The sequence below is a fragment of the Aulonocara stuartgranti genome, assembly GCF_965226115.1.
Source record: "Aulonocara stuartgranti genome assembly, chromosome: 10".
Classification (NCBI taxonomy): Eukaryota; Metazoa; Chordata; class Actinopteri; order Cichliformes; family Cichlidae; genus Aulonocara; species Aulonocara stuartgranti.
In genome coordinates, this window is record NC_138946.1 from 17,738,316 (window position 1) to 17,764,035 (window position 25,720).

Sequence of the window (25,720 nt, forward strand, 5' to 3'; positions counted from 1 at the left end):
ATGAACACACAGCTGCAGTTAAACCTGCGACTTGCGTAATGTCAACAGTCAAAAGAAACCGTTCTGCCTCAGGGTTGGAGTAATGACAGCGATGAAAGGGATGTTCCCTTAAAACCCCAAAGAAATAAAATCCAACCCTCACTTCAGGGAGTGAACAAAAAATAATCAAGTAATCAAATAGCTTTCATGCTGCGTTTGTTTTTAATTATTTTTTTGGTGGGGCCTTTGGTGTTCTTTTTCTTTTTGTCAGTCCTGTGAGAACCGACACAACGTGGCAAATGATGTGACAAGAAATGTTACATAAGCGTGAGTAACAAGGGGTTGCTGTACTTTCTTGGAGCCAATAACATACCGGCTCCCAGTGCTGCACATGGGGCTCCCAGTGCTGCACTGTGGCTCAGGGGGGTTGGGAAGCGCATCTGTAACCGGAAGGTCGCCGGTTCGATCCCCGGGCTCTCTGTCCTGGTCGTTGTGTCCTTGGGCAAGACACTTTACTGGTGTTGGCCGATGGCGCAATATGGCAGCCTCGCCTCTGTCAGTCTGCCCCAGGGCAGCTGTGGCTACAACTGTAGCTCGCCTCCACCAGTGTGTGAATGTGAGAGTGAATGAATAGTGGCATTGTAAAGCGCTTTGGGTGCCTTGAAAAGCGCTATATAAATCCAATCCATTATTACCTGATATTTTGCCATTTTTTGCTTGATCTTGTTGTCTGTTAGGTTCTCTACCTACATGACGTAGTGTTTCTCTGCCAAACTCTCTGGAAGCTCAGCTGAGAACATTTGGAAAGATGTGGAAATGATGGAAATTCAGAGAATTAAAAAAAAATCTATCAGAAGCAACACAAGGAACACGCAAATACTGCTGGTTATTTATTCTACAATTACAAATTGAACAGGAAAGATGAAAAGGAACATGATACTGAGATCTCAGAGACTGCTGTGATGGTGCTAGAGTTTGACAGCTCCAGGTCTGACACCATTCCTCAAACACACATAAGCTCTTCAATTCTGAGTCATACTATAGCCCCACAGCAGTCACACGGCAGCCAGCAATCACATAATAAAAAGCATACCTCACTCTCAAATTTGTTGTTACAAAGACATATACACCAGCATAAAATACAAAGATGGTGTGTATAGTCCAGCACGTGTAATCCCCCTTTGTGTGCTCAGCAACCTTTTATTCTCTTGCGCAGTCCACTCTTAAATTCCTACATACATGTATGTATTTCTATATATAGAGCTATCAGTTCTTATTCCCTTCACACACCAGGCACGTGCCCAGCATTGCAAACGCACTGTGCAAAAGCACAGGGATCCTCAGATGACCAGCATAAAAATGACTCCAACATTAAGAAGGAGCCAAACATTCACATCAGCCTCTCTTGTGCATAACTACCGCACATAGTATAGACCTGCAGTTTTTTTATGCATGCTCTTGTGCTACATTCATGTAAACTGGCTATAGCATCAACACTTCAAAGCATGGCCACAAAGTCCTCAGTGTTCGTTTGTTTTTTAGTATACATCAGTATGTGCGAATGTGTGCAAAGTTACCAATGAAAAAAATAAAGAGCATCACAGCAAGTACTGACCTGCATAATGCTGGCTGTTATGCCTGCATAAGGTTTTATTATCTCAGGTTTTCTAACTGAATTCTCGGCAAGTTATTGTCTAAATACAGATCATTAATTCATCAGACAGATTGTTTTAGGCTACGTAGATGCTGAGACTATATACATCTACTATTGTAAGAAAGACCAGTTACTGTCAGCATGCAGTAAACACAGGTATACTGTACATGAATGTCACTTGACTGAAGGGTAAAAAGAAAATAGTGATGCTTTCTGTCAAATACAGTGGCAGTTATCAAACTGTCTTTACACAACGGCTGGCCTCAGGGAAAGCAGGTGTGTGCATGCATAAATTGTGCAGCGGATGTTCCACTTAACACAAATTTCCTTTCGGCTTTGCAAACTAGTGGAGGCCAGTGTCTAAGTATCAATAGTGTTGACACATTTCCTTCTGCAATTATTCTGTAAATGTTAAATGTCACACTTTTTACTCCACTCTCTCTTCTTAGACCATTAGTTCTATATTCTAATTGTAAACTGCTGAAAAATTAAAAATTAAGAATGACGACTTAAACAATCTAAAGCCTCAAAGGGTTAAGGATTTTGGATCCCGCTGCCCACTATGTCATTTAGTTTGTAAGAAATTACACGATGTATGTCATTAAAGAGTTTCAACTAGAATTGTTTTTTTCAAGCTGTGTCCATGAGCATAAAAAAAATAAACTGCCAAGCAAACTTTTCCAAGTAGAGCGTCGACTGTCTCCAAGACAGCCTGGTGAAATTCAAACAGAGCATCAGAATGAGGAAGAAAGCTGATATAAGTGACTCTGAATGTGGCAGATAGACTGATCTGTATCGATCTACTGGGCTTTTCCTGCACAGCCATCTCTAGGGTTTACAGACAATGCTCTAATAAAGAAAATAGAAAAAATGCTTTGTTGATGCCAGAGGCCAAAAAATAATGGGCAGACATGCAGTGTGCTCATAGGAAGGCAACAGTGACTCAAATAACCACTCGTTACAGCCAAAGATATGTAGAACGGCATCTCTCAGCGCGCAACATGTTGAACCTTAAAGCAGATGCGCCACAGTAACAGAAGAGTGCAGTCGGCTTCACTCATGTCAACTAACTTTGGACTTGTTACCTGGTCTGATGAGTCTTGATTTCTGCTGCAACTTTTGTATGTAAACAGCATGAAAGCATGAATCCATCCTGTCTTGTATCAACAATCCAGGCTAGTGGAGGTTGAATGTGTGGGGGGTAGGTTCCTGGCATATTTTGGGCCCCTTAGTGCCAACTAAGCATTGTTTAAATGCCACAGCCTACTTGAGTATTATTGCTATCCCTTTATGACAAAAGTGTAACTGTCTTCTGATAACCTGCTAGCAAAGTGTAGCTAATAAAATGGTCGGTCAGTGTATATAATCATAGTATATGAGCAGAAGTTGGTGTTTCAATTATTGTCGACCTGCTCATTCACTGATATTGCCACTATTGCCTACATGTTTTCATAGTAGTCTGTTAGCTAGTTACTGCATTGCCTTGCTTGTTTTGTGCTGGATGGCAATGTGCATCAAGGTCTGTCAAAATAATATTATAATTCCCCGCTAATAGATTATTTACACATATTATTATGCGTTCAGTACTGGCATGTCATACCCCTAAACCCTTTCTGATGATGAACTTTAAACAACATCACATCATACTCTGAAGTCTTCATAGTTAACTCGCAAAACCTGCAGAATAATTGGCAAGTACAGCCTCTAAAATCAGTGTAGCAGCAGAGTAAAGCTGTACCCTGGAGCAACACTTTTTAATCCTTATGCATTTGCTGGAGTTTAATGTTCAGCCGATACACCTCTGGAATAAACCATAAACAAAACACGTTTCTGTGTCTGCTGCAACCTGAAAGCCATTTTATCCATCGACGTATTCACTTTAATGCAAACAGAACTTCATCAAGAGATTCTTGCATGAATAAGATCGAGGCAGACATCAGCACAGAAGTTCAGCTGCACTAAGCCTTGAGAAACAGATACACAAGCAGCTCAGATAGGGAGATACAGCCTCCTTCACATCTCTCAGTGTGTATGATTAAGGGCCAGTGTATGAGAACTCTCAAATTGTAACAACCTCCTAATACGTGACCAAATTTGGAGAGAAAAAGATGCAACCCCTGTCTTTTTGGCTCTCATTGAAATTGGCATTCATTACTCTTGAATGGTTTTTACACAGAACATCAGAACAGAATTCAAATAGCCATTTATGAGCCTGTAACACAGCAGTGTGTACAAATTTTATCCCACAGTGTAAAATATACTCCAGAATACTAAAGGTAGATACAGCACATTCAAAGAAAATGACACAATTCGCAGATTCTTCCACTTCTTTCTTTTCCCTACCCAACTCTGCCTTTCCCAGCAGAGAGAATTATTTCAGTGAAAGAAGAGCATGTGCCACGGGGTAGAGGAGCTGATCCTGAAATAATTTGTTTCTTTAAATAACTGGGGGAGTAGATGCCCTGAGCTAAATATATATTTACATAAACAGATAGTTTCATCTAACATGGCATAATAAAACCATGTGATATTAATTTCAGGTACGCTGAAGTATATGGGACCTTCTTTATCTATGGGTTTTTTGGTTGTTGTTTTTTTTAGTATTTAGCAGTTCAGGTAACCATGTGAATGGGAATTTTGCTCACATGCCCATCACATAGCAGAAACCATCACCACATAAAGGAGGAAACTAACTCTCTGGTTGCAAGGGGCAGAACATCTCGTTTCACTGTGAAAATGTATTTTCTCATGGTGCTCATTCTAAGCAGGCCTTGCCATGCTGAATCATAAATGTGCATTACAGCTGGGATCCCTAACAGGGTGAAAAGTCATTAACTTGAGGGGATTAGAAATTCCGTCATTTGTTCGTCACGCCGATAGGTCAGCGGATTAATCATTTGCACATCCTTTAAACTCTGTGAATAAATGCTGTGCATAAATACTGTACAAGCAAAGACCTGGAACGAATGTCTAAAGCAAACTCCAGGTGCACAAAATAACAGCTCAGTTTGACAAGACTTGGACCAGAATGACGACAGAGACAAATCAATACCTCTTTGAATCCATCTTAATTCAAAAGGACTAGGAAAGGTTTTCAAATGTAGTTTGGAAGTATAGTTCAGGATTGCAGGATTCTAGTGGATTGCTGCCTCTCTCTAAAACTATACTATAATAACCAGTCATTTGTGATGCCAAACCTAATGTTTACAGTAGTCTGTCTGCTTTTAAGGCCAGATTGCTGCTATGCTGGCAAACCAGGAAAACAGGGAGGACGGACTGCTAACTGACATGTTACAAACACTCACACACAAACAACGTGTGGTTCTCTGGCAAGAATGATGCAGTGGATGACAAGCATTAAGTGCTACCTTGTATTCACTGTCCACACACAGCAGGACAGACCAACACAGGCACACAGCTAAAATTATCAGTTGGTCTGATCTGAGCCAAGCTGTGCAGGAATGTGTCACAGGAACCGCCTGTATCAACATATTAACACACCGCTCACGCTCCTGCACGCAAGTATGCATGAACACACGCATGTGTGCAGGTGTGCAAAGCTTCAGCTGCACATCACTACTGTGGAAGGGTACCATTTAAAAACAAATAAATAAAATGACAGATTTTCCCCATACACAGACACTAATAGAGTTTAGATGATCTTTCAAATCAGCTGCCTTCCTAACTGCACTCAGCGCATGAAGAAAGCATTTTTTAAAATGTTTTATTTACAGATGTTTGATCAAAGCTGATTAGAAGTGCTTTTACAATTTTAATTTGATCCCAGAAGAGCATTCAGACTCTATGAGCTACAAAATATCATCATTAATCCACGGTAAATTCTCCTATTTGCCCTGTGTATCTTTAAAAAAATTGTTTTTGTGTCAGGCTACAGCCTGTAATATGCTACAACATTAAACCTGCTGATCCTAGCAAGTGCACACTATTTTACAACCACAGAGACACCACAGTCTTAATTCTTTAATTTCTAGCAGTGGTAAATTGTGGTATACAGAAATCAAAATAACTTTTGTGGTTTTTATTTTTCATACTTATTACAACATGTAGCACAGATCACATCTTCCACAGGCCTGCTTGGTATGCAGCCATTTCAGTAACTATCTGGGATCTGTTCTAGGATTACTGTCATGACAGTAATTATATCAGTTTGACATAAGCGACCCATTTATTCCCCAGTTGTATATACAGTATATTCACCGGACACCCTTACCTCTACCATAGAGCAGGAAATGTCTGTGTATATAGTGACAGATTTTTTTTACCCTCTCTGGACATTCAGATCACAGTATATAAAATATATGAACTGCAGCATCTCTGTGCAGCTATGCGTAACAGAAGAGTGCCAAACGGAAGCTTTGTTTGCTGTTGTTACATGAAATGTTCTTACAGTAAGGACTTTACTATTGCTGAGCCCCCCCACAGGGACCTGGCTAAATATATCCAGTGACATGACTACGTCTCTCAGCGCCGTCACTAAGCTTTCACTACATGACTCTCTACTTACAAATAAATACAGCTAAATGTGGAAAACCTGTTATTTATCACACAGATAAATACTGTGCATATGTAAGCATACACATACAGATTTATTTTGCAAACAAACAAGGGGCAAGAATCCACAAAGGAACACTTCACTGTAGGGCTGTTCGATATAACGATATATATCGGATGACGATATAAAAACGTCTATCGTTTCATTTTACGCTATCGTTTGTTTCGTGGTGTCGCAAAATAAACTGTTTTGATGGTCACTGTAGTGGCTATATTAATTTCTTAAAGTTCTCTCTTTCTCTTATATTTTATATAACCACACTACGGACGGTAAAAGCCCCTGTTTTTGTGCGTTGTGGTTAGCAACAACGATGGTAACAGCATCGGGTGTCCGCTTGTTTATGTTACTTTCACAATAAAGCTCAAGATCCTGTTGAGACTTTTCAAAATAAACTAAATCACGTGAAAGAGCAGATTATTTACGGATGAGAATTAAAAAAGAGCCGCCGGGTGCTAAAAAAAATACACCTTAGACTCAAACGTTAGAACAGGCTTTTCCCCGCAGCACGCTGTGTAATAAATACTCACAAAGAAAACGGCGGCCTTTACAATTTATGTCTAAAAATGTATAGTTTCATGCATCGGTTAAAACACTCGACTCCAGCTACATGACGCGCAGCTGGAAACACTTCCTGCAAGACGAGCTGCCCGAGATTTACAGAATTTACACAAAATGTTACATTTTTGTGATTTATATCGTTATCGGACGATAGAATTCTTATATCGGGATATGAGATTTTGGTCATATCGCACAGCCCTACTTCACTGCTGCAAATCCAACTGTGCCTGGTAAATCTATTATCAGAATCAGCATTATTGTCCAAGTATGTGTACACATACAAAGAACTGGGTTCTGTTCTCAATATAAACAGAATAGCCCAAAAGAAATGGACACTACAGACATTATCAACATAAAACAATGTGTATCAATGTATTATGTATATAATATACAATGATATGTTGGCCAATAATCTTTGACTTTACTGATGTATTTTTTTTGCCACAAAGGCACAGATAAAAACCAAATTCAAATAAAAACGAAATAGCAAATTTACAAAACAAAGTTCATGTATGCCGTTGCATCTCTCAGATGGACTATAATAAAAGACACACTCTTCTTCAGACTTCACAAAGTTAAAACTTAAGTTTGAGCTGCAAAGACCTGATCCCCTCACTGAGGGGTTCATATCAAAACAGCAACAAAAATTTGACAGTGCAGCATGGGTTCAACAGGCACCACAATCATCTTAACACTGCTCAGGTCTGCAAGGAAGACAAAGAATTAAAAAAGAGCAAGGATGGTCATCTTCACAAATCATGCTCAGCTGTTACTTTTGTGATATATGATGTAATTAATATATTTCTCTCATGCTGTTAGTAAATACTTAACTGTGGATGTAGGGAACAATTACAAATTTGAGCATAACAGCTTTCCAACACTGTGACAAACACCCTAACAAGTCAAATAGGAGTGTATAACAGCTACAGCACAAACAGAGCTGAAAATCCAGTAGTAACAGTATCCATTAATTGTGTTTTCATGGTTAAGTTTACATCTCGCCTGGCTCTCACCCTCCCATGCAGCTCCAGTGACATTCCTCCCGTGCCAGCTGGACATTCCAGTCTCCACTTCCCCCCACGATGACCAGAGGTTCTCTTTCAAACCTCACTCAGTGTCTCTATGAGAGGCACCTTCTGGCGTGACCAATCACGGAAGCTCCACTACCCCTACATCTGTCTAAGACAGCCCAATCACCTCAAAGTCACAGGTATTCCAAAACCCTTTAATAGCAGCGCCTGGCCCCACAACACTTTCACTTTCTTCCCTGAGAAGATCACAAGAGCTCCTCAACAGTCAAGAACCTGTATGATCCATTTATCTGTCCTACAGTTTGGGATGTCAAGGCAGTCCCTGAACGTGGGTTTTTCCTGATTTCAGGATTATTTTTTATAATGAGACGGTTCTGTTCATAATTTTTATGGACAGGATTTCTAGGCGCAGCCAAGTGGCGGAGGGCTTTCGCTTTGGTGGCCTCAGAATCTCATCTCTGATTTTTGCAGATGATGTGGTTCTGTTGGCTTCATCGGGTGAGGGCCTCCAGGTCACACTGGAACGGTTTGCAGCCAAGTGTGAAGCAGCGGGAATGAGGATCAGCACCTCCAAATCTGAGGCCATGGTTCTCAGCCGGAAAAGGGTGGAGTGCCCACTCCGGGTCGGGGATGAGTTCCTGCCCCAAGTGGAGGAGTTCAAGTATCTCGGGGTCTTGTTCGCGAGTGATGGGAGAAGGGAGCCGGAGATCGACAGACGGATTGGGGCTGCAGCTGCAGTAATGCGGACGCTGCACCGGTCCGTCGTGGTGAAGAGGGAGCTGAGTGTAAAAGCGAAGCTCTCAATTTACCGGTCGATCTACGTTCCTACCCTCACCTATGGCCACGAGCTGTGGGTAGTGACCGAAAGAACGAGATCGCGGATACAAGCGGCAGAAATGAGCTTCCTCCGAAGGGTGGCTGGCCTCTCCCTTAGAGATAGGGTGAGAAGTTCGGCCATCCGGGAGGGGCTCAGAGTAGAGCAGCTGCTGCTCCACATCGAAAGGAGCCAGCTGAGGTGGTTCGGGCATCTGACAAGGATGCCCCCTGGGCGCCTCCTGGGTGAGGTGTTCCAGGCATGTCCCACCGGGAGGAGGCCCCGGGGCAGACCCAGGACACGCTGGAGAGATTATATCTCTCGGCTGGCCTGGGAACGCCTTGGTATTCCCCCGGATAAGCTGGAGGAGGTGGCTGGGGAGAGGGAGGTCTGGGCCTCTTTGCTTAGGCTGCTGCCCCCGCGACCCGGCCCCGGATAAAGCGGATGAAGATGGATGGATGGATGGATGGATGTTGTAATTATATTTTCATTACATAAATATATTTTTCTGGTAGTAGTTGTCACATTGATGCAGACTGATGCCTTATCAAGCTTATATGCCAAGTACAAGTGTGCTTGTGTTACTATTTGCTAGTTGTCAGAGCTAAGCATTAGTGGTTATGACTACCACTGAATCCTCTCAAGGAAACGCTGACAATGGCAAAGTTAGGGACACAGTCTGCTGTTGCTCAGTCATTTATGGGTTGACCATGTCGAGGAAAGACCTCCATCTCCTCTGCATCACATGTGTGGGTGTCAAACAGGCACAACTGTCGCTGACAGAATTGCTGCAGAGTGCAAGCCAAAATCCTGGAACACCATTTGCTAATGTTGGTGGCCTCAAAACCTGGTCCCAATGATAAATCCAGCTCTGCCGGCACTTGAGACCCTGGGGCTGAATTTCCCCCTCTTTTAACCAGTTCCTCGACTCTGAAGGGGAGTATGGAGAAGATAAGAATGACATTAACATGGAATTCATAGATGACAACGGATAAAGATGAGGAGGATGCTATTTGCACTCCTGATCAGTAGCAGCTCCATCAGCGGGGAAACTCAGGCCTTTCCATTTCCCCGTGAGGTTGACCTATATGAGATATACATATATAGGGGTGGCTGTAGCTCAGGTGGCAGAGCAGATCAGCCACTAACCAGAAGGTTTGCATGCCAAATATCCTTGGGCAAGATACTAACCCCATGTTGCTCTCCGATGCATTCATCGGAGTGTGAATGTGTATGAATGTTAGATACTCAGCACCTAAACTTAGAAGAAGTGCTTGTGTGAATGGGTGTGATTGGGTGAATGAATTAGTTGTATAAAGCGCTTTGAGTGCTCAGACAGAGTAGAAAAGCGCTATATAAGAACCAGTCCATTTACCATAACCAGTCCATTATCATGGATTTGGGTGGTACATCATCTCCACCCAAATCAAAATCCCACACTCACGTCACCAAGGCCAGCTCTCCCATGTAAAAAAGGGAATATTTCAAAGCCTCCATGTACCAAAAGGTTTACAAGTCAACATCACAGCCTGTCTACTCATCACTGCTTTTGTTACATGTTGAAGTTCAGGGTCTGGCTACTGAGCTGGGGTTGGCATTTGCTCACTGCCTAATTTTGTTGTTCTGTCCTGGGATTTACTCACAATGTTGGAGCCACTCTCAGAACTACCTTTGGACTACATTGACTTAAAGGCACTTCCACTCAAAAATGTCATATTGCTTCCTTTTGCAACGGCAAAAACAACCAGTGATACGATTTATCTAGCCATACTTCCTGTCTGCAGTTTTGCCTCCAACTTCATCGTCATCTCTAAGGTTATCCAATCTACTTATCTACCTACACTGGAGCTACTGGCTATTTGCCTACTGCCATTTTCCAACGACAGCCATGGGCAAGTTCGCTTTGTCCTGTACACAAAAACCAGGAGAACATTTGGTTACCAGTGTAACCTGGTTCTCTGAAAACCAAGCAAGGTATCTCACCAAACTGCCCAACTTGCACATACATGAAGAATGCCTGATACTTGGCCAGTGGGCATTATGAAAGGGATCAGGGGACCCGTGTCCTGGAAGTGATTGGTTAGATTGGTGTCCACAAGGCACTTCCTATATTGAGATCTTTCAGATAATTAGGGTTACTCTGGTAACCAAACGTTCTCCTGGATCACTGTTTCAAGAGTGCTTCAAGTCTCAAGGCTCAAGAGAGCTCTGTTAAAGCCATCTACTAATTCCCTCATATGCCTGAAAACAAAGTGAGGTTGCGCTAGGAAGGATTTATATTGAGATCAAAGTGTAATACTGGTGACAGCTGAAGTGTAAACCTCCTGCATTACATTTCACTTCTAGTTAAGATATTTCAGAAACAGAGAAATCAATCTTGCCCCAAGTTTAATGCCACAGCATTATTACCACACAGATAGCTTGGAAAGATATATTTTTCTTTCTAATAGGCTGTAGAAGGATGTCACCTAACATTTGTGGTGAGAGATATTTTATCTTATAAATTGTGGAGAATAAAAATTACAAATTGGTGTAAGCTGAAAACAGGTTGTGTTTTCATACTTTAGGCAAACCATTTTTATATATAAAAAGCTTTTAACAGCATGCTGCTACAAGCCGCAAATTACATTTTTGAGTGTCTCAGAGTCTGCAATCATGTCAGATTATGGACACAGTAACCTATTCACCACAGATAACTACACATCATCTCGCCACTCATCTATAATCACAGTCAAGTCACTCTCATAGAAGGTGTCTTGCATACACAACCAAGATATGGTTATTCAGGTTATGTTACATGGCAAAAGCCAATCACAGGCCAGCAAATGGCCTGCACCATTATTCAGCATACAGACAACATAGGGTGTGTGCATCCACCAGTGGGAGGTAGGGGAAATAAGGGAGAGTGATGGAGTGGAGAGGGAGACATGAGAGGAGGAGAGGTATGCACCCTCCGCAAAGGGGAGAAAGGAAACTGTGTAGGTGGAGCAAATATGTGCTGGCATATCGGCGGGATGGCGTTGAAGATAAGATGGGATGTCAGAGGGGAAGATTTTTACTTACAGCAGATTCCTGACAGATGAAAGAGAGGTGGGAGGAAGTTTCAGCGTGCTCTCCTCCGGAGGGAGCGATATCCGTCCACAAAACCTGACATTGTCAAAGCAAAAAGCACCTCACACACAGAGACTAGTAAGACAGACAGAAGCAGGGTGTGTGTGCGTGTGGGATCTGGCTTTAACACATGTATGTTTGTGCTAACAGGAGGGAGAGATAGAAGCTGAGAGAGCGCGAGAGAAAGAGAGAGAGCCAAGAGATACAGAGATATTGTACAAGCTGACTGGCTGGTGTGAAAATGGGAGGGGGCCGAACTGTCCAATAGTGTAACAGATGAGCAGAGTGAAGAGGAGATGGCAACAAAGACAGATTTTTTCCCCCCTCCATTTCCTGCTCTCGGTGTCCCTTAACTCTTCTGCCTCTCTTTTTGATTGCGTGTGTAAGGATAATGAGAAATATCCAACAAGCCAAACTGTGAGACAGTCACTCATTGACATGAGGAGAGGCTCTCTTTTTGCATAGAGATGTGGAAGATGAGATGGGAGGACCAAAAATTGCCTGAACCCTGTTGGAAACTCTAATTTAGTTGGACATCAATTTAAAAGAGTGATGAAATGAATTATTAAATGCCATATAAAAGAGAATCAGAGGAAGGTGGGAGGTAGGACATCGTCTTTGTGAGTTATTTAAGAATCTAGAGAAACATAGTGGTGAAGATGGGAAGTAGCGTAAAGAATTTTGACAGGCAAACTGCTGCAGTGTTTCTTGTATGATCCCTATATGTATGGACAGAGCAGGCACCGTTTGCCTCAAAAGTGTGAGTGGAGTGCCTGTGTGCATGCGCCTGGGGGTTGGGACCGAGCTGTCTTCCCATGATTTTTGCTGCAGGAACACTATGTTGCCATGGAGACTGCATCCAGAGCAGCAGAACACGCAGATGGCTGCTCCCTCGCTTTCCCAAACCGTCCAGTTAGCTTTTCATCCCTGACATGAAATTCACAAAAGCTGCACCTTCTGAAATTAAAAGAAAAACCTCCAGGTATGGTTCAATAACTGAAAAATTACAATTTTTGCCAATTTGCATATAATGCATTCAAAGTGTAAATCACTGGTATGCTTTGTTGACGTTCATAATCAAGAACTAAAACAAGATCTTATAGTAAATATAGTGAAAAAGAGTTCATGTTTCACCATCGCTCACCTGTGGCAGAAAACCCAAATTCAGACCAGAATGCAGGGCTGAACAAAACGGTGAGCTTTATTTTAAAGCGGATGATAACGTCCATAAAAGGCAACTAAAGGGTAAATAATCCAGAGGCACTGAATTAACATTCACACACACAGACACACACTGAGGGGTAATCAGGGGGATGAGGCACAGGTGAAACTAATTAGGATAAATCCACAGGGGAAGTAAAAGGAAATGCAAAGCACTGGTGGCAAATGACTACCAAAATAAAACAGGATTTGAGGAATGATAACAGGTAAGGCAGTGAAAAAAAGCACAATATATATGTATATTTTAAGGAGATTTTAAAAAGTGTAAGCTTGTGTGAATTAAAAATAAAAAGGTATGTTTATAAATGTGTGCACATATGTAATTGATCTGTGATTACAGAAACACGTCTGGTTTTTAATCAATTGATTATTTCTCCTTTCTTTAAAAGCAGCTCCTATAACAGCACTTAAGTCCCCAACAAATTTGCCTAAGGGGACAGTAAAGTATGTTGTATCCTATCTCATTTCTCCAGGTTTGTTCCAAAGAACTGAACCACAATTAACTGAAAGCACCTTCAGCACACCTAGAGCTAATACTGGAAACAGTCAAAAGCCAGATGACCTAAGAGCTCTGACTGGGTTAGGAAGAGTGAGCACGTCAGAAATCTACTGTGAGGCCGACCAGGGGCAGATCTAGAGGAATTCTTTTAGGGTGACACAAGGGTGGCATGGAAATCAGATGGGATGGCAAAATCAAAGCCATTTTGTCACACATATGCAGGTATTACATTCTGTAATATGTACTACACATGGTTAAAATACATCAACTGCAGCAGGTATACACATGTTTCATATAATCATAGTCTGTAACTTTCTTATGGGTTTTAACCCAAATGACTAAACATTTCAGTTACACAAAAAAATGTGACCTTGTTGAAATCTGAATTGCCCACGGTATTAATTCAAAATGTGCTCTTGCACAGTTATTGGTCTCAGTTGTAGCTATGCTCAAATTCCTAATGCCAGCTTATTTTGATTCATATGCAAAACTACTGTGGCACTAGGGGTGGCACATACCACCCCATGCCACCACAGTAGATCTGCCCCTGAGACAAACCATTTGGGGCTTTATTAACCAACAAAAAGGAAAGGGAATTCTACACTGTATTGGGAGCCAATGAAGTCCTTTCAGTACTATTTTTTAGTAGTGTTTTCTTTCTTTCTTTCTTTCTTTTGCCTCACAGCAACAAGAGGAATTGTGACATGTGGCATAAGTCTTTATGTGTTGTCCAAACACAAAACAAATACACATCAACAGGCATGCCTAGGGTCCCTTTTTATGTGGGGCAACACAATATTTTTATTCCTTGTCCCCCTAAACTACATCTTGAGCCAATGTCCCGCATTTTGACTGGTTGGCTCTGAAGAACATACACTTTTCTGAAGTCTGACTATTACCCAGAGTATATTAAGGGATGGCCTTTTATTATAGCCAGAAGAAGGTCGCCCTGTCTATTGCCATATTTATAAGGGAAAGTTACAAGTCACCAAAAAGTCACAACCTTTCCAGATTTTGTTAATATGATGAAAACTACCACATAGAAAATGAAACTATTATATTGTTATTTGGCTTTTTTGATAATTATTTTTCAGATTTGCACACAGGGAAAATAAGGTGTCAAGTCAATCAGTATGTGTGTGCCATAATTGGATAACAACAGCTAAAACTGTTGGTTATGGCTCAAAAAAGGCATACCACTTTATGGATACTCTAAAGTGAAGCCTAAAAGACAATCTAGGTCAATCTAGGCATGCATATCTTTATATTAAGCGAGAATTTCTGTGCAAAACTAATGTGATGGATACTTTAATAGACATGCAAAACATGTCCTCTCTGTCAATAGTGCTGCTTCTAAAATGAAATCAAAAATGACTGAAAGTAAATTTGCCTTTGAAGTTGCAATAAAAAATAAATTACCAGAGAAGATATTAATATTAATTGCATGCTCCAACACTGACATTTACCCAGTTAATCAATGAGCCCTGCACTGCTGGAGCTCCCTGATGCTAACACCCATCTCACCTGCGAACAGCCTAATGTGAGTAACCACTTTCAGCCCTGTGCAGGATTATTTATATGTGACTAATGGATATGACTGCTTTAGGTTACAGTGATGGCAACAAATGATGTATCAGAACATTAAAAAAAATATAGTGATGATAAAAATAAAAACAAAATGTGGTCAAAGGGGAAAACACACACATACACAAAATAAGTTGTTATATGAATTGTATGTACTTACCCGTCCATTTTGCAATGTACAGTCCGGCTGCTAATAAATGACAGCAGGTAAGTGTCCAAAATTATTTTCCACCTGGATGGAGAATAACCGGGATTAGCAACAAACCCGCATAACTCAAAGCAAACAAACCAAGCACCTTCGACATTACGTTTGAGCGATTCACCCACTCCTTTAGATTGTGTAGAGTTCAACAACACAATATGTCATGTGCACTTCACCATAGATTGCATTACTTTTGTCAAAAGCATGAATTTTAAAACTTTTATTTTGTGGATTCCTCTGTGGCTTGGCACCCTATGATTAACCTCGGATAAATTGCGCCATCTACTGAAAGATTTGGACCCTGCAACGCGTTCATATTTAATATGGATATCGATGAATTGTTTTATATGGTGGACGTACATGCTGTGAAAAACCCCCCCAAAAAACCCATAAGACCATAAACCGACAAAGTATCTTACATGAGATCTCAAATTTTGGTAAAATCAGAACAGCTATGGTGTAAATACTTTTGGTTTGAAAGTATTTACAAAGTAAAACACGTGTGATGATTTTGGTATGTGAGAAGCACGCTGAAACTTTCAATAAAGAAACTATTTCTCAGTGATTAATGAGATAAACGTTCGGCACGGATAGACAGGGAAATAAAATGCGCAGACATAACCGTCGACACACAGCCACATGAGCACTGGTGTCTGGCTGGCCATCGCAGAGACCTCGTGGCGCAACGGTAGCGCGTCTGACTCCAGATCAGAAGGTTGCGTGTTCAAATCACGTCGGGGTCATATCTATTTCTTCTTTCACACGCTTGCAATTTGCCTTAAATTTGCCAATTATAGCGGAACAACAATACAACCAAGGTGTCTTAACGCTGAACGTGTTAATTCCTTTAAGAATGCGTTTACGCTGACCGTCTACCGACAGTACCTCCACGCGAGTCCAGTTAATTTTATTAATCTGAGTTTTAAAAAATCTGAATGAACCATCATAACCTGTCAGAGTAACTTCACATCAGTTTAGCACCGCATTAAAATGTACACGTATGTGGTGATAGCCACGGAGGCTGAGGAATGGTCTTCAACCAGAAACACAGTCCTGTTTCCCCGTGGTTAGACACGAGAGCCGAAAAGCTTAACCATTCCTTTCCCCCTGTAAAGCAGAGGTGCATCACAGAGGATCCCTGACTTGAAGTCACATTAAAGGTTAAAGTCTAATGTGCTGTTCTGAAAACACGCTTGAGTTAATCACGAGTGGATTCTTAGTGGTTTTCCTGTCCAACCTCAAATCTAAATGGAGCACTGTGCAAACAGTCTAACTCCTCTAACTATTACTACACTAGACACACAAACAATTTTCAGCAGAATATATTAAAACAACACCTGTCCACAGACTAAAATCACTTTCCTATTATGTTGTAATACATTATATTAATATGTTTAGTGTTTATCTACCTTTTTGGTCCAAACTCCAGTCCCCACATTTAACAAAACAAACATCCAGGGTGGTCACCTTATTTGCTGGAAGTCTTGTGTTCCTTGGTTGTCCTCTACATTCCCTTTTAGTTTTCTGTGTTATGAAGACAATGACTCCCTCTCTCCTCTCAAATGTTCCTCTCTGCTTAAATGCTTCATCACAAAACAAGTTGAAAGTCTCCCTCCCTCTCTCACTTCTCAGTCCAAGTTTCCCCCTCCCCACCTCCTTTCTCATCTTTCACTGGGACACACTAAACTCCGAACACTTCATTAGCATGGCCCTGGTGAGAGTGCAGCTTGGCTAAGACAGCAGGTCACCTCTTGTCCTAGGGAGTTGACTCACATGAGACAGACTCGCTGTGCTCAACAGTCTATCACAATGGTCCGATTGTACACTGGAGCGCTAGTTTTACATCAGACAGGCCAGTTGCTGCTTATGTACCGCTCCTTTAATTTCATCTCCACTTAATGTAGTAGCCTATGCTCTGAAAGTAAGCACCTCTGACAAAAAGAGCTTTTTACATGCTTATAGCCACAAATTTGTCAGACCAAGTAGTCCAAATCTTTCCAAAACTCCCTATTCACTCTACCCTTTAATTTGAAATGCCAGGCAACTGCAAATGTCCACACGGAGCACTTGCTGGTGGGAGGGATGGATGTGGGAGGCCAAAGAACAGTCAGAAAGGAGCTTGTATGAAGCAGTTTGTTCCAGGATGCATTATTATACTGTGAGCTCAAAATGGCTGTAAACAAACCCTGTAACCCAAGCAACAGCACTGAATGCCTCTTTTTATCCAAAATCTTATCTACTGCTGAGCAGAGACACCAGGACAGCATGAGGAGCTCAACAGCAATGTGTCCTCAGCAAAGGCTCATTTTAGTTACTACAGTCAGGAGTAGGGCCCCCAGGCAAGACCGTCCTATGTTTTTAATATGATAATAAGGTTGCAGAAAAGCTGGTTCATCTCAGGGCCAACGTAGAGACGGGCAACCGCTCACACTCTTACATGATCAAATACTCATGTCTTTTCTAAAGAAGTTGGCTTTTAAGTTGAGATTCAGTCTCCCAGAATGGAGGTAAGCTGCTTCTGCTCAGCTGAGAATCATTAAAGTGACGATTGGGAGTCAAAGAATTAAAACAATCATGGATTTCAAAATCCGTACCAATTTTCAGTAATATAAACTTTACTATGAAATTATCTGAGCATACAACTCTTTACTTTCGCCTTTTGCCAAATTTTTCCAAGTAACCTATATTTGAAAATAGAACAATAAAACTGGAAATTCTGTTTGTGGTGTGCGACCCCAGTATTTTTAGTGGCCCAAAAAATGGCCTACCCTATGAAACAGTTCTGGAGGAGCCCCTGACTACTGTGTGAACTAAAAGCATAATTGATATACCTCAAATCCAAGGCTTACTCATTAAGTAAAAAGGACTAAAGAAATAATAGATGAGGTCAAAGGCTAACTGGAAACTGAGCAAGTATCACCAAGATGAAGTTACCCTCAGTCAGACATCCAAGAAAGTCACAACAATAGCATATGAGACAACAATTTAATTTGAAAAGTTATTTACCATTTGAGTACAGCCAATATTACAGATAAAAATTTAAAAGATAGAATGTCAGCCTTTATTTCATACAAAAAGGACAAAAAAAAGTGAGGAACCTGTTGCGATTTTTGAATGTGGTTAGTCTCAAAAATCACAAAACCTTCAGTTCAAAGCAAGTCCATGTTTGCCTTGTTTCCACTGAAGGGTAAAACCATAACATAAAAAAGACAGACAGTTTTTAACAAAAAAGGCAAAGCTTGGTTTCCATCTCCAAAAAAAAAAAAAAAAAAAAAAAAAAAAAAAAATTCTTATATTAAGTACTTGAACCTTTGAAATTTTGCTCTTCCAAATCACTGGGTTTGCTTCTGCCTCCAATACGCCTGAAGAAGGATATAAATCCAGACGTGCTCACCTGCCCTTCTGCATTATTCCCAGCCTTACTAATTCCAGTTTCCTCTTTTGTTACACTTTCCGTCCTTGAGCCAGAGGAGAATGACCTTTGAGATGAGTGTTTCTGCAGCAGGTCTCCCAGTTGGAAGCCAGATGGAGGGGACTGCACAGCTTCATCAACAGAATGAGACCTGTAGGTGGTACCCTGCGACAAACCTCTCTGATTGGGGCATTCAGGAAGAAAACCAGAACCCCTAGATGGAGACATCTCACTGACAGATTTGGGTGCATCATTGCCCTCATCGCTCTTCCACACACCATCATCAAGGTTGTCGCCACCATATGTGGATGACAGCCTGCGTTGGTGGGCTGGTCTGTTTCTCTGGGGGCTGGTTTTCTGAGTGCAAGTAAAAGGGCTCAGGATAGTCCACGGGGAGCTCACATCCCCATTGCTGGCAAAGAAGTAGTCTCTGGTCCTAGGCCGAGGTGTTTTTGGAGTAGCAAGTGTGTCTTGCTCTCTCTGCAAACGACAAGGAGTACCTGAACCTCTCTCACAGTTGAGGCTTTTTGTGTTTTTTTGGTAGCAAAGCACATTCAGAGAGATCTTTTCCATCTTCTCGGCTTCTTTGTTTTCCAGTTTTGTCATGTCTTTATCCTCTTTTTGTGCTTGGAATGGTTTCTTATGACCATCTTGGTTAGAACGGGGACTTTGCTCAGATGTTTCTACTGATGAATCAGTCCGGGAAGAGCACTCCGAGGGTGACCCTTCGATTGGGGGCAGTGCATTCTTTCTGCATCTGGCCAAACCTTCTGGGACTGTAGACAGAAAGTTGTGCAGGGCCGACTCCAGGCTTGACGACTCACCATTGGGTCCTGATGCTGTGGATCGGCGTTTGGGTGCTATACGCATGCTCTCCTTCCGCTTGTGCCGCCGCTCTGCTTCCTCTCGCTCTCGGTTTTCCTAAAGCAGTGAAGAGAGAGGGTATATTTAGGAAGATACAACTCAGCAGCTTAATGCAAAGAGTGCAAGAGCACAATTTTGCATGTCAAGGCAATTCAAAGTTCTCAACATTAAACCCTCAGGTTTAAAATTTGAAAATTACAATACACCTTTAAAATCAAAGTTTTATTTATTGCCCTGATGAATCTTCATTGGTTAATATTTTTATTGCACAAAATTACATTCTTACCTGCACAGCTGTGTCAAACCTCTTGCAAAATGAGTGAAAAATAGAGCAGCACTCCTCTAATTTAAAGGTAGATGGGTCTTCACAGAAATATTCAGCAACAGCATTGCTCACAGATTTTAACTCCTGGAGAGAGGACTCCACTTCTGCAAGCTTGGCCTCAGCCCTCTAAGAAGTTATTCAGAGATTTTATACATTACAAAATAGTCAATCTTAAATTGAGCCATTTAAAAAAGTAAAATAAGAAGAGAAATCTTTACAATTAAAAACGTCTCCATTTGTTGTATGAGGCCAGGATGTCTGCTGCTGTACAATTTCACTTCTTTGATCTTCTTGACTTCCCTCTCAAAATCTGAGATGACCTCCTCTTTACAAATCCTTTGGTAGCATTTGCACATTTGTGGGAAAAAAGTGACATCGTCAGTGCAGAACTATTCACCGATTTTCTATAAACAAACGATGTGACAGCAATTAAACTGACAATGAAATGACAGGATATGAAGTGATAACCACCTTGATGCCATCCCAATATGTTCAAGCTGGTTGGGAAAGGTCAGTAACTCAGAATCAATGTATTCTGCTTGCTGTGGGTGAGAGATAAGGAGTAAGAAACAAAAATAATGCTGCGGGATAAATCTGTTAAATAACTGTTTAGATCTGAGGATGACAGAACATCAGTCAACTGGGCTGACTAGTGAGAGTTAAAGGCTTTTTAGATAAGCAAAAGATCTTCCCAAAATTCATTCATTGTGATTTAATCAAAATGTGAATCCCTCCATTTCCAGGATCCTCCTCACCTTGGCAACGTAGTGCATGAGGTTCATGCCTGGCTTGTTGGCCTTTGTGTCTGCCAGCTTAAGCAGAGAGGTCATCCTAAAGCCAATAACATTGGAATTGTGACCACCCTAAATAATAAATGAACAATAAGTAAAATAGCTATGAAGACCTGGGGGGAAAAAAAATAAACATACATATACATATGTGTAAAAGTGTAGAAAAATACCAACAGCGTTCATGTAGTTCCCGGCTTTTAATACCAGCCGAATGACCGAGTGGAGGTCATCACAGTCCAACAGTTCTGAGAAAATAATGGGGAAGAAAACTTAATTTAACCATCAAAATAGACAGGTTGTGTAATTCTAGTAGAACTTGATAAGTCAGCTCAATGTGTGTAAAGTATTACCATTAGCTGCTTTGGACATGACGCCAACTGAGTTCTTCACCTCCTCCATTAGAGGAAAAAATTCCTCCCTTAGCACCATCATTTTCAACCGTTCCTCATAGCTAAAGCCAAGAAACAAATAACTGCATTAGCTGTTGTAATTTTGTTTTTCTAAACCCATTATTGAGTGTGGAGAAACATTTTAAAGGGAACACTTCAAAATTAGACATATGGAAAATTGGCAGAATTATAAAACGACATCATACAAAAGACAAACAATCCGGTTTATGTTTAAACTGTCAGCACGACTATGAATCAAAGAGCTGGTATGTGGCAAAATGTTAAATATTTCAAACAAAGCTTATCTGAGATCTCAAGCAACATTTCTTTAATATGCAGTCAAATATTTCACAAATGTGTGAGTTACACCACCCCAAAAAGGACAAAAATAAATAAATACTGAAAACCCTGCTTTAGAAAACTCCATACGCACCCTGGTACTTTGACCAGCTGGACCATAAACTTGTCAGCCTCAGCCAAAACAGAAAGGTTTCCACTGAACGACATCAGCAGTTTGACCTGTGCAATCACACGAGTGTCAGTAAACAAGGATAATATTCATGCCAGTTGGAGATATTACAAGAAATTTATTTGGAATGGCCAAATAAAATGCATCTGATAATGAACATACTGTCTCAAAATTATATTTTAATAAAATTAACAGCCTCAAAGAAAAACATTTATATTTCAGAAGGCTACTCAGTCTGGCATTACTCATGTAAAAATACTTTAAATAATCATTAAGTTAATATTATGCACAGATGACCAAAGCTAAAAAAAACAAAAAAGGGAAGCAATGGTGGGAGCTGCTGTTACCTCACTTTCCTCTGGCAGCAGCTTACAAAGCTCTTTCAACTTCCCATTTCCAAACCGGAGCCAGTTCCCTTGATAAATGTCCTGCACAATTTCTGTCACAGGCCTGTGGAGGGAGACAAAAAGTCAGCAGTGACAAGACTGACTCAGTTCTTGCCATATCGGCGTGACCTATTAAATACAGTGCTGTAGAGTTATCGCAGTTTTCCATTTTCCATGCTGCCACTAGTTTACATTTATCTCAAGACAACGTGAAAACCGCAAAGACTCGCTTCCCTCAGTTATCCACACTGCTGGTGAGAAGTTTCTTCTACAGTAGCACTGGTTGTAAACCCTTCAAGTGTAACCAAGAGACACAGTTAGGCCCATAAATATTTGGACATTGACAGATTTTCAGCCTCGTCACATCATTAAGGTTTTAAAAACTAAAGCTGAAAAAATAAACAACAGCCAACAATGTAGTTCAAATATAAAGACTAAGGTTTTGGGGGGACAAGACTGGATGTCTGACACTGAGAATCATCTGCCTTTGACAGTCTGCATTATAATACCTGTAACTAATTTTCCTAAATCTTGGTAAATAAAATATTAACAGTTAAACTAACAAAAACTAAACATTTTTAAACCATAGAAAAACTTAACCAAACCCCCCAGTCTGGAAACCAACTGAAACTAAAAGCCAATGAGAAGGAAAGGAGAAGAAAAAAAAAAACATAATAATAAATAAAGCACTATGTGAGCAAAGTGCACACTTAGCTTAAATTCAAGAGTTTGACAAAGATAATGCATTCATGTTTGATGGCAGGGGAGCACCAATGTTAACCATTTTGGATGATTCACTTCCATCCATACAAACATTTATGCACAATTTAGGAGTAAAAATAAAAATTGTTCAAATACTTCAGGTCCTAACAGTAGACCATAACTGATAGAAATACTAAAACTGTGAATTCAGGAAGATTTGTAGTCAAAAGGTTGTATGTAACAAATTTCTGATTTTACAGCGAGCTTAATAGTATACGTGCAATAGCAGTAAATGACAACATACAAATAGCTTTATGAAGTCACTACCAGACAAAAGCAGAAACCCTTTTAATTTGACTGAGATGGTAACGCTGACGACATTACAGCATTTAGCTGCCGACAGACATTGAGCGGTAATTTGTTATTCAAAGTGAGAGCCAATTGAACTTTGGACTGAAGGTGACAACCATCTTGATATGAAGCAAACTGACACCAACTGCTAGCCAGAGTGATAATTTCAGAAACAAAGGTACACGTGCAAAAACAAAAGGCAACTCATCACTGCTCAGAGGGCCCCAAAAAAAAATCAGCTGTCACACAATGACACAGCTCACCCAGCAACACAGACCAGAAACTTAATGAGGAGTTGTTAAAGAGGAACTGTGTGAAGGCAAATACGATGATAATCCCTCATAGCAAACACATCGAGCATGTTCCATCATCTCTGTTGAGCCTCACTTACTTTGCAGTATGCTTCCCTCCAATTTAGATATGAAAGTGTGTCATAAAAGTTTTTAAAAAGGCATTGCCCTTACTGTTAGTGCTAACATCTTTCATTGAAGGTTACATTTTATTTCCATTTATTTACATATGGTTAACTAAGATAAAGAGCTTGTCAGCTGGAAGATGATTAGCATAGCGGAAGTGACTCATGCGTCAAGATCCGCATTTCTGACTGCGTTTGATGTTAAAAGCACTGCCCCGACCACCGCTTCCTGTAGTTACTCAATTTAAAAGACAATTTAGTTCTTGTTGTGTTATCGTCTTCAAATGGTGCACTGCAATGCTCTTTCACTGCCATTTTAATCATGTTCTTTTACTTTTAAGCAGTTCTTTTCATCACTGGTATCATGTGTCGCTACACTTCAGCAGCATCATTACCTCTTAAAATGCCTCAGGAAGATTCCGATATTCATACTTCTTTTGGAGTCGAGAATTGTGACCTAAAGACAACAACGTCACACACAAATGTAAAAACAAAATACATATTCAGATAAGAGGAAAAGTGGATAATCTATACAAGGCAAACTAGTTTTGGAGGAAGCTGAAATGCTTTCAGAACAGTTTCACTTCTGCCCTCAGGACTTGATTAGCTGGAACTTTTCTAAAATTACTTCCCATGTCTGTTAATCACTTCCCTTGCTTGTTCCTTCTGTGTTTTGTGTCCATAATAATTTAGAGCATCTGCATCAGGTACAATGAACCCTTTACCTGAGGCTCCTGTGGAAGGTGATCCGTGCCATCACATTTCTTCAGGTTTGTTGAAGTGCACAGTGAGGCCCGTTTGTCTACGTGACTGAACAATTCCTCCATGCTCCGAATATCAAGCACCAGGTCCCTCTGGGGCCGACTAGATGTCCACACATTCAGTTTGCCCAGGACACGCTGGCTGGGAATAGTATCCCAGTTCAGCTTTTTCATGGAACGTCTCTGAATGTTGCGAGACCCGAAAGAAGAGGAATGGACAGGTGGGGGAGGTGGCGGTGGGGGTGGTGGGGGAGGTGGTGGTGGGGGTACTGGAGATACAGTTGTAACATGCATGGCAGGAGGCTCAGAAGGCGCTGACAGAGGAAGAGAAGACGAGTCTGGAGGTGAACAGTTGGGAAGAGAAGCCGATTTAAAAATCAGCACTCCCTCCATCTGTTTGTCTCTAATCCAGAGATGATGGAAGTGTCCAGCAGCAGACAACTCAGACCTGATGGAAAATATAATTCCATATATGAGAGAGAGAGAGAGAGTCAATTGGTGATTCAGCAAAATATCAAAGAAATTCTGTCCAATTAACCTTTGCTTCATGTATAAAATATTGTCCTTAATTATCCAACTAACTCACTAACACCAAATATCAGTAGGCAAAAGCGGAGTATTTCTCATTTAAAAGAAAGAAAAAAGCGGAAGATGCAACAGATCTAACGGTAATTAACTATAATGCTTACCTGGTAGTGGCATATGGTCATTCAGCCGTCGAATATAAAAGTTGTCACAAGCGAAAAGCCACTCTGACAATTTCCAGAGTCGCACTTGGCAACTAAGCGACCAAAGTAAGCTGCCAACAGCTTGCCGTTAACACGTCAGACTAACTCTTCGTCACAAAAGGCAGCTTGATGAAAGAGAGAGGCACTGTAACGGGACACTACATTATGTGAAAAACAAACAAAAGAAATCATTAATTTAACTCACCTTTTGCTTTTAAAACGTCGCTGTTAAACAAATCCTCTGACGTGATCCTGCCGCGTGCTCGGACATACTCAGCAGTGTGTATCACGAACAGCTGTCCCAGGTGCAGGTGTTTCCACCAATTAAAATTCAACTCATTTTCCCCCCACAGTAGGGAACGCCCTTCTGTGGAGAGGCGAGAGAAGATGGGTAGCCTAATTGCTTCAAACGCCAAGAAGAACTGTATTAAAACAGGTTAAATGCATTTATTAAACATGTTTTTTTCCCATTAGGCATTACGTAGGTGGTCAGGAGAAAACAGCTGCTTGTTAATGCTTTTACAAACCAACCAATGTTAGATAACCAAATCACCACCATCAAAGCTAATTCAAAAAATACATTAATGATGTTGAATTCAATGAAAGTCGCAGTTAACTTATTTATGGACGTACATGTTTATAAGCCATCCCTTTCATTTTTACTCACCGTGATTTTTTTTTTTTTTTTTTAAATACTTTGTTTTAAAATCGTCACTCCGTTTTGACCTCGTTCCTTTGCTGAACGCAGGCAGTCTGACAAACAGCAGTCACAGGTGCGGGAAGCTCCTCCACCAATCAAATACAAGCCGATTTCCATGTGGGAACGCCCACTGTGAATAGGTAAAGGAGATTGGTAGGAGTTGGTGATCAACAAGGCCAGACTATTTCTAACAGTAAGGTT

General features: G+C 40.9%; 1 protein-coding gene across 5 annotated transcripts; it reads right to left on the minus strand.

The window, feature by feature from the left end:
- Nucleotides 1-18,197: 18,197 nt before the first annotated feature.
- fhdc3 (FH2 domain containing 3) lies at nt 18,198-25,623 on the minus strand. Of its 5 annotated transcripts, none has more exons than XM_082548332.1 (14): nt 25,487-25,623; nt 25,025-25,183; nt 24,781-24,944; nt 24,056-24,539; nt 23,726-23,787; nt 21,824-21,926; nt 21,441-21,526; nt 20,969-21,069; nt 20,793-20,863; nt 20,583-20,690; nt 20,299-20,369; nt 20,046-20,163; nt 19,789-19,953; nt 18,198-19,559 (listed from the first exon to the last, which is right to left on the minus strand). In XM_082548332.1, the coding sequence occupies exons 4-14, from the start codon at nt 24,482-24,484 to the stop codon at nt 18,522-18,524; spliced, it is 2,352 nt and encodes a 783-aa protein (XP_082404458.1). In that variant the 5' UTR covers nt 24,485-24,539; nt 24,781-24,944; nt 25,025-25,183; nt 25,487-25,623; the 3' UTR covers nt 18,198-18,521. The 5 variants fall into 5 exon arrangements, with proteins under 5 accessions (XP_082404458.1, XP_082404460.1, XP_082404456.1 ...); XM_082548334.1 differs by having other exon boundaries at nt 24,781-24,977; nt 25,093-25,186; XM_082548330.1 differs by having other exon boundaries at nt 25,025-25,186.
- Nucleotides 25,624-25,720: the final 97 nt, after the last annotated feature.

Excerpts from the sequence above, each read along its gene's own strand:
- fhdc3 (XM_082548332.1), bottom strand. The coding sequence starts at position 24,484 with ATGGAGGGAGTGCTGATTTTTAAATCGGCTTCTCTTCCCAACTGTTCA. Across the intron at positions 23,788-24,055 it reads ACCTTCCACAGGAGCCTCAG|GTCACAATTCTCGACTCCAA; the intron begins GTAAAGGGTTCA and ends TGTTGTCTTTAG. Across the intron at positions 21,527-21,823 it reads TGCTGCCAGAGGAAAGTGAG|GTCAAACTGCTGATGTCGTT; the intron begins GTAACAGCAGCT and ends GTGATTGCACAG.